Source organism: Bidens hawaiensis, unplaced genomic scaffold (genome assembly GCF_021521415.1).
Source record: "Bidens hawaiensis isolate Kalapana, Puna unplaced genomic scaffold, B.hawaiensis_p1.1 tig00002181_1, whole genome shotgun sequence".
Classification (NCBI taxonomy): domain Eukaryota; kingdom Viridiplantae; phylum Streptophyta; class Magnoliopsida; order Asterales; family Asteraceae; genus Bidens; species Bidens hawaiensis.
The window spans coordinates 281,482-290,857 of record NW_027491116.1 but is presented as its reverse complement, the minus strand read 5'-3'; the positions used below and the strand labels follow the sequence as shown (position 1 = coordinate 290,857).

Here is a 9,376-nt window from a genome sequence, read left to right as displayed (position 1 = left end):
ACAACACCACGATAGCTTTTGACCATGTAATGCATTTAATCAGTTTTACCGCAACTCGCGGATAGAAATAGCTGTTTTTACAAATAAACAAGATACATACCCCCAAGGCCCCAAAAGTAACCTTACTCAGATAAGAAAGGCTTACTAATTGTGTTTACTTTCTTGTTCTTGTTCTTGTTCTTGTTCTTGTTCAGTCAGTCAACTAACTGTAACCAGCAACTTGATCTCCTTCCTCCTCCTCCACACACCCAATAATAATACACTCTTGTGTTCCCACTTCCTTATTTATTCCACTCACCTTTATTATTGTTGTGAACATAGCGCCACCATTAATGCATCACACAATACATACATACATATAACATAATAACACATACCCACAAAACACTCTTTTAGATTGATTGCACTTATTTACTTTTGGCGCCTAAATTCTACACACAACAATCGTCTATTATTATTATGACTCTATGATCAACACCCCCTTGCTTTCACTCTCATCATGCTTAAACTGTTATTACTACTCCATCTCTGCTGCTTCCTCTTGTTCCTGGTTAACTCGGTCTCCACTCAGTTACCACTCACTTCGCAACTAGAACGAGCCGCCTTACTCGATCTTCGAGCTTCTTTAGGAATACGAGCCAAGTACTGGCCAAGGAAACACGACCCATGTACCAATTGGACCGGGGTTACATGCTCCAACGGCACTCTCACCGGTTTAAATCTGTCCGGTTTACGACGAACAAGATTTGGCCTTCGTAACCCTAGCTTTGCGATTGACTCGTTGATGAACTGTACTGGGTTAATTTCGTTTAATTCATCTGGGTTTTATCTCCCTGGGTCTATACCGGCCTGGTTTGGCCAAAATCTTAGTGCACTCCAGGTGCTCGACCTAAGGTCTAGCTCAGTTTCCGGTCCAATTCCTCAGTCAGTTAGTTATTTGAATAATCTTAATGTTTTGCTTCTTTCGAGTAATTCGAATACTGGGAGTATCCCGGATTCTTGGAGTCGGCTTTCTTTGTTGTCAAATTTGAATCTTTCGGTTAATATGCTCGCAGGGTCCATACCCTCTTCTCTTTCAGCTCTTAGAAGAATCAAGATTCTTGATTTATCTTCGAATTTCTTGTCGGGCCCGATTCCACCCTAGTTGGGTTCGCTTTCGAGTTTGAAAAGGTTGAATCTTTCCAGCAATAGTCTTGCTTCTGATATACCTTTACAGCTTGCAAACCTTCATAATTTGGTTGAACTTGATCTTAGTGACAATGATTTGGGTGGTGAGTTTTCTGCCAATTTGACGATATATATGCGAGATATCGTCTTTTTTGATGTGTCTAGCAACAACTTCACTGGCAATCTTCCGGACCTGACGGGGTTTTCCAATGCCTCTGGCGTCGCTTTAAACTTTTCAAATAATAAGTTTTATGGAAACTTGAGTTCCGATCTTCCAAATGCTAGTTTTATTGATCTCTCAAACAATTATCTTCAGGGTTTAGAAGTTTATCGAAATAACACTTTATTATCAACAAACTGCTTTCGTGGGCAACCGGATCAAAGGAGTTTGAATGATTGTAATACTTTCTATGTTCTGAGTGGTCTTCCTTTTGATGAAGATGACATAGCTCCAGTGCAACCTCCAGTCTCAAAAAAGAGCAACAAGCATTTGAAATATATTTTCGCGGGAGTGTTTGGTGGACTTGGTGTTGTTGTAATTATAGCTATAATATTGGTTTTGATACTAAAGCCATGTTATAAGAGAAGTGCAAGCCATCATCATCATCATCATCATCATCGTACTCAGTATATCCCACCAATAGCAATGCTATGGTAGGGTCTGAGGAGGGTAAGATGTAGACAGCCTTACCTCTATCCCATAGGGATAGAGAGGCTGCTTCCGGTGAGACCCCCGGCTCGATAGTAGTTTTGAATCAAGCCTTGGACATAAGACACATAACACTCAATCATCGGGACACCGGCTGATTGGTGCATGTGCCCTTGTCTTTCGGCTATCAACGCCACCACATGATGCCTGATTAACCTTCCGCCACTTTTAACGTTATTTTCACGTGATTAGTAAAATAACGTCAAAATTAGTGCAATTTTACTTTTGCCCACCCAAGGGTTCACACATATATACATTATATGTGCGCACCGCAAGCAGGGCGTTAAGAGAAGTGCAAGCCAAAGAAGTGCAAATGTAGAACCTGTTCAAGAAGAAGGAACCGCAAATGATGATCAGAATATTTCAATTGATATAATAAGCTTCGCAGACTCATTTACATATGAGCAAATGCTGCAAGCCACAAGTGGTTTCAATGATGCAAATCTCATTAAACATGGCCATAGTGGAGGCATATTTTCAGGGAGGTTAGAAGATGGAACTGAAGTAGTTATTAAGAGAATTGATATGCGATCTTCAAGAAAAGATTGTTACATGTCGGAGTTGGTGTTGTACAGTAAGGGCATGCACTCCAGATTGGTACCTCTTTTGGGACATTGTTTAGAACATGAGACTGAAAAGCTTATGGTGTATAAGTACATGCCAAATGGAGATCTATCAAATTCTTTGTACAAATGTACAGATTTGGAAGATGATGGTTTGCAGTCGTTGGATTGGATCACTAGATTAAAAATTGCTACAGGAGCTGCCGAAGGGTTAGCATACTTGCATCATGATTGCAGTCCTCCATTTGTTCATAGGTAATTAACAACTTAATTTTTCAGCTATTAATAGTTTAATACTATACAAATGGGACATCAATTTTTCTTGATGTACAGAGATATTCAAGCAAGCAGTATCCTACTAGATAATAAATATGAAGTTTGTCTTGGAAGCTTAAGTGAAGTGTGTGCTCAAGAAGTTGATAATAATCAGAATGTTATCACAAAGCTGCTGCGAATTTCATCGTAAGTATTATTTCTTATGTTTTATAATAAGCAGAATGTTATCACAGTCCTGTGAATACAACATATTTATAACTTTTTTATTCTTTGCGAATGTTGCAGGAGTTCTGAATCAACACCTTCTGGTATGTGAACATTTTTATAACATCGACTACTTTTGTATTACATTTTTAGTTAAGTTGGAACTTAAATTTTTTTGTTTTTTATTTTGGACCAAACAGGATCGCTACCTGCTAATTGTGCTTATGATGTATACTGTTTTGGAAAAGTTTTACTTGAGCTGGTAACGGGTAGACTTGGAATCAGCAATTCAGAAGATACATCCACGAAAGAGTGGATTGACCAAACTTTGTCTTTGATCAACAACTATGACAGAGATTTGGTATCCAAATTTATTGATCAATCTCTAGTTATAGACGAGGACTTACTGGAAGAGGTATGGGCTGTAGCCATAGTAGCCAAGTCTTGCTTAAACCCGAAGCCCGCAAAACGCCCTCAAATGGCTCATGTTTTGAAAGCATTGGAAAACCCTTTTCGGGTTGTACGGGAAGAAGACTTTAGTGCTGAAATATTGAGAAACAATTCATCAAAAACGTCATTGAGTGCTTTGTTTGGTAACTGGAGGCAGAGCTTTTCAGGGAGCACGCATAGTCAAGGTCAAAGTCAAACAAACAAAGATGGTAACGGTGGTTCAAAGCTTTCTGGGAGAGATAACTCTCAGGGAAGTGGAGGGACAGGATGAAACTATATGATGAAAAGCTGTTAACGGTCTTTAAATTTTGACAAACGTCATCTTGTTTGTCATGTTTGAGGTGATTGGTTCCGCGGTGTGAGGTAAGATTATATAAAAGCCTGGCTTGAAGCCAAATTTTTTATGGGTCTGAGATTTTGTGCTTGTTATAAATCCAGATCCATTTGAAGTTAAGTGTAAATTGCAGAGTGTAGCTTTGTGACATGCTATTGTTGTAATTGTGATGTGGTTGCACCTAAAGTATTCAAGAAAAAAAAAAGCAAAGCTTGAATTAAAGGATGTTGTTAAACTAACTTGAGTGGAAGTTGATGTTAGTGTTTGACTAGGTTCTGATCTAAAGTCATAGGTTAATGTTGGGGAGACAAAGATACATTTTCAGATTGTTGGGAAGTTATCTTACCCAAAAATCATGCAACTATTCAACATTTGTAGGAGGTTGTGAAAGAAGTTTCAATGTTGTTTCAGTAAAGAGATTTGTGTTTTTCCCACTATAAAAACCACTGAAGTGCTGTTGAAATGGTTGGTCTGAAACAAATTAAATTGCGTTAACGTAATTATGATTTTAACAAGATAGGAGACTAGTTTGAGAATTCACCAAGCAAAAGTATGTTTGGTTTACGGATTGAAAGGTCAACCAAGAAGCTTAGGCTAGCTGATTGGTGCATTTGACATCGATACTGATCTTATATTAAATGCATTGGTATCGTTATAAAATATATCACTTCTCATATTTTACAAGTTTAGAGCGAATGAAATCGAGATAAAAAGAAAACAAAGATTAAAAAGTATTTTGTTAAAAATATAAATGGCTAATGAAAATCTCATGTCAATTATGATCGAGTGGCAGCGAAGATACAAGTTATAAGATTATTGATATTTGTTTGTGCCATTAATAAAAACACTGTTTTTTTTTCTGGTAAAAAAAAGGTCAAAGAATAAGTAGGCTGCAAAGTGATCTTGGGTCAGGGTGGAATCAATGAAAATGTTTTAGGGGTTAGACACAACAGGGTCGACAGTGAGGATCGGCAAACTTGGTGGGCTTCTGTTGGGCCGGTCAGAATCATAAACTAAACTGGAATAAAGAATCAGATTTGATTTTTTTTATTATGATGAGTAGCAAGTTATTATGTGATTACAAGTCGATATAAAGTTTGATAATGCAAATGTATTCAGTTTAACTGTTGAATCTTTAGTAGACATGATATGTTCTTTAGTTTTTTCTAGCGAATAAGTTGAGTAAATCACATGTTTAGCATGTGTATTAGGCTGTCAAAAGACATTAACTAGGATCACTTCTTGTATTCGAACTTAAATCACATTAGTATGTTGATAATTGATAATGATTACTTTGTGTAGTCTAAATTTATCAGTTTAATTATACAAATTGGTTATCCATCATATATTAGCGTCAAACAAAGTTATGCCTATGTAACTTTCTAACATCGATAACTAAGTTAGACTATAACAGTGTTGTGGCATGCATGTGATTGTTTATTTCTTATCTTGTATTTGTGTGGCCTCCCCCCCCCCCCCCCCCCCCTAAATTTAAGTGCAATTTAGGTCAACATTAGTTTAATCCACAATCAATCAAATCGATGTCCTTTATTTTCCATAACCAAACAAAACGTGTAATTCTAACCACTCCTTTGTCATGGATAAGATACCTAGTTACCATAGTTGTCTAGGTTAATTAGTTTTCTTTGAATAACTTGACGACGGTGATCATCTACCAACCTACCGCTTATTTATATTATGTATTGTAATGTGTATACTGTATATGTTTGTATACACCTCTTTGTCTCTTAACGAATCAAATTTATACAAGAAGACATTCACAAGCAATTTCATCACACCTTTGTAAATATATGTGTCCAAATAGGCTCTTGCTAATGTCTTAACAACATTATCAAAGATGGCAAATATGGTGATAAGTTGGTAGCCATACCTTTTCCTAAATTTTCCCTTCATTGTCACGATGACAACACTTCAATCGAACCCATATACATTTCTAACAGTTTATACGTTTCCAAAATTATGTTGCACACATTGTTGGTGTTTGTTCATACATTTTCAAAATTTGTACACTTAAACTATTAAAGGGGCAAACTGTAAAGTTGCATAGTGTGGGGGGTTTTAATTACAATTTATCAATCTCGTCGTTTCTCAAAATAATAATTTAATTTAATTTAATTTAATAATAAACAGATATTTTATACCACCCGCAAACATGTCACCACCGTCAATTTCCACCCTTATCTCCACCACCACCACCACCACCACCGTCACCACCGGCTTATTCCCACCCAAATCACCACCCCTTTCAAACTACACTCACCTTCTTACATCCCGCAGAGTGGCCGCTGCAGGCCTCCTTCTAACATCCTTAACCTCACTCCTCCACCAACCTCCGGTGGCCACCGCATTCTCACTCGGCATTTGTACGCATTCCATGATTATTATTATTATTATCCTTCCATATGTTTTGAATTAAATATGTTAACTTCTCTCAGCAGGACCAAAGGATTGGCTGAGAGATCAAAAGAAGAAGGCGGCTAAGTATTTGTTAGCTCCCATTGACGCCTCTCGCAACAGCCTCCAAGCCGCATATCTTTTAATCAGTAAACAGAATAACTAACTAACAAATTTCGGTTTAGTTTGTTAGTTATTAACTGAATTCAATCCCTCGGTTGATTTGATTTGCAGCAGGTAGCGAAACAACATCACCGGAAAAGGACTTGGAGGATGTTCAACGACTGCTTATATCCGCTGCAAGGGATTGCATTCCTCAGGAGAGGAATTCTATCGTTACGTTTCAATCGAATACCGGTGTTGAGGTTTCACCTCTTTTAATCATGGTTTAAATTTCAGTTGTTGACTTAGGAGAATGAAGTAATCATTTATGTTTTTAAACGCAGGTTTGCACATTTAAGTTGGTTTTGAAGAATGCGGCTTCGTTGCTTGATGATAAGGATCCGATAAAGTTGCAGGCAGAAGCTAAGCTCAGTGATCTAGAAAGGTACTTTGCAGTTTTAATAACCATTTGTTAGCTAAATTAAACTGTCAAGATTAGGGTTTCAGGTGATGGAATTAATTTAGGATTATGTAGTTTGTCAACGCTTCTGGGATCTCGTATTGATGCAGAGCGGAAGCAAGAAAAAAAACACAGAGATAGAATTCTCTAACAAACTTTGATAATTATTACTGAAATTGAAACCATAGGTAGACACGTAAAATATGACAATCAGGGATTCATGCATTTTAGAGTAAAAGGGCGAGTTTGAAGATTGCTTAGGGAAAATCTTAAGTGATGAACGCGGAACTCTAAAAGGGTGTACCCAGTGTTTGACTTAGCTCTCACATTTGCATAGCGGACGGGGAAGGCCCGGATCGCTTTGCGATGAAGGAATTCGGGTATGACAGCTGGGCCAATCCGCGGCATCTGCCTATGGCATTTTGCCACATAATCTGGCTTGTCGAGACCTTTCCGTCCATTGGTTATGGCTCGTTTGAAGTTTAGTTTAGGTCTTTTCTGTCTTGTTTCTATTTATCTAGTTGGCCTAGAATTCTAGATAAAGAGCCCGCTAATTAACGTATTAACTCATCGCGTATGCTGTATGTCAAAACATCTGGGGCAAAGTAGCAAACCCCATACAAGTATGGCTTTTTTGAATCAAAAGTCAATGTATGTATTAAGCGGATCAGTCATCAAAAGTTTGAGTTTTATTCATCTTTCTTGAGTTTTGGATACATAAACGTTACAGTTTTACACCATTTTTGCATTTGCTGATTGCAGGTCTTTTAGTTCTCTTAATAGGGTGGCAAATGGATCTGCCCCTCAGCTAGAATCTGATAGGTACCTTTTTGTTAAATCAAAATATTTTCTAAAATTGCTTTTGAATCAAACATGTAATACTAATAATAATATTATATACATGATACATCTCTTTGCTATACAGACAGAAGGTGGCTGATGCACTAATGGACACCATATCGTCTTTACACATTTTTGAGCAGGGGATCAAAGATTGCCTTGAAATTTAAATTATTTACTTCTTGATGTAATCCTGCAACTTTGTGTTTATTAATTGCTTCTTTAAAATATCACATGAATGCAATCAAATCTACATGTATGAGATAGTTTAGCTGGGTGAACCAGAAGCCTGCATCAGATACAACCGCCTGCACGGGGTTCCATCATCCGGGTGGTTTTGAACAGACCGTGGCAAACTGCGCAGCTTGTTAAACAGATTATGTGGATCATGTAACAGACCATAATCAGCATCCGGGTCACCAATTTGTGAAAGTTTGACATCAGAGAACCCTAGAGAAGGAAGCAGATGATCAGGCCAGTCACTGTAAAACTGAAAGTTTGAAACCGAAAGTGTGGTTGATTGTTTGTTCATGAAATCAGCTAACAAAACCGTGTGTGCGGTCCTGCAACCGTCGGCTATTGTTTTCAGTACTCTCATGGCTTGAGAATGAGGGAGATAGTAGATGATTCCTTCTAGAATCCACACCGTTTTGTTCTTGGGTATGAACCCGGATTCTAAAAGCTTCTTGAACCAGTCCTCGTCTCGGATATCTGCTGCTATTCTTTTAAGTGATTTCGCAATTACTTTCGGCTCGTTTATCGATTCCATTGCTGCTTGAAGTAAGGTGCCTTTCATTTGCATCACCTCTGCAAAATCTATCTCGTAAACATCACATTCTTTCAGGTAATCTAACCTATACACCCGTGTATCCATTCCTGCACAGTACATATATTCTTCATGCAAAAAAATTAACAATAGTATAAGTTAAAATGCAACTAGACAAACCTGCACCAAGAAGAACAACTTGAGCTCCACCACCGAAAGAGTTAACCGCTAGCTCGAGCTTTGAATCAAACCATAGAGTCCTAACTGCAAGAATCACACCAGAAACTTCTTTTGCATTGTTCAACCGGTCTTTCTTGATCTTCTCATAAAGGTTTTTCAAATATGTTTCACCCGCGAACAGCTCGGCTAGTGGGTCATGTACAACATGGTTCCATAGTGCCCTTCCGGCTGCGGTCTGACAAGCCGACTGCTTAACCGAGTCCCAGTCGGTCTGTATGGTTGCATGGAGGTCTTGAACCGCTTTGCTGTATGACAAGGTTGGTTGTGGCCAGGTGTGGTGATCCGGGAGGGTGCCATTCATGATTAAAGTTGTATTTGGCTTAATATGATGGGTTTTGAAGGAGCAAATAGGAAATGGAGATGAATATGATGAAGAAAGAGGGCAATGCATTTAAAATATGAATTATAAGTGGGGTTGATTTTGTTGAAATTAATAGTTTTTATGTGATAAGGGACCAACCGTATCCATGTTCTCATAGGGTAGCGAAGGAGTCCACGATGACCCCCCAATTTTGTTGAGGGAAAATCACATCAATAGCCATTTTGATCAAAATAGTTGCATTTTCTTAAATTTATCGATTCAATATCCCTTTTTTATAATTAACATTTCTTAATGCCATATGGCAATTTCTAATATTTTTTATTAAATTTATATTCAAAAATCAATATTATACAAAAAAGAACTCACTTATACCGCCTTTCCAATCCTCAATTGTGATTTCATCTTCATTATTCCAGAGCTTTTAACCCTAACAGTCAACTAAAAGGTAAATATCAAAAGGTTTGTAATCTGATTCACATCTTCAATTTTCTCACCTAAACATATTCAATCTTATTTGCAGCTTCAATC

At 37.7% G+C, this 9,376-nt stretch overlaps 2 protein-coding genes and 1 pseudogene across 3 annotated transcripts; 2 read left to right on the top strand and 1 right to left on the bottom strand.

Annotated features, from left to right (window-relative positions):
- Window positions 1–481: 481 nt before the first annotated feature.
- LOC143609236 (putative LRR receptor-like serine/threonine-protein kinase At2g16250) lies at window positions 482–3,861 on the top strand (annotated as a pseudogene). Its single transcript, XR_013149387.1, has 5 exons — window positions 482–1,756; window positions 2,165–2,694; window positions 2,773–2,901; window positions 3,001–3,023; window positions 3,120–3,861. The product of XR_013149387.1 is annotated as a putative LRR receptor-like serine/threonine-protein kinase At2g16250 (transcript).
- Window positions 3,862–5,876: 2,015 nt separating this feature from the next.
- Window positions 5,877–7,753, top strand: LOC143609225 (uncharacterized). The gene is made up of 6 exons (XM_077084040.1): window positions 5,877–6,087; window positions 6,160–6,267; window positions 6,353–6,483; window positions 6,565–6,665; window positions 7,443–7,502; window positions 7,606–7,753. The coding sequence occupies exons 1-6, from the start codon at window positions 5,877–5,879 to the stop codon at window positions 7,688–7,690; spliced, it is 696 nt and encodes a 231-aa protein (XP_076940155.1). The 3' UTR covers window positions 7,691–7,753.
- Window positions 7,672–8,986, bottom strand: LOC143608685 (uncharacterized). Its single transcript, XM_077083657.1, has 2 exons — window positions 8,467–8,986; window positions 7,672–8,396 (listed from the first exon to the last, which is right to left on the bottom strand). The coding sequence occupies exons 1-2, from the start codon at window positions 8,915–8,917 to the stop codon at window positions 7,789–7,791; spliced, it is 1,059 nt and encodes a 352-aa protein (XP_076939772.1). The 5' UTR covers window positions 8,918–8,986; the 3' UTR covers window positions 7,672–7,788.
- Window positions 8,987–9,376: the final 390 nt, after the last annotated feature.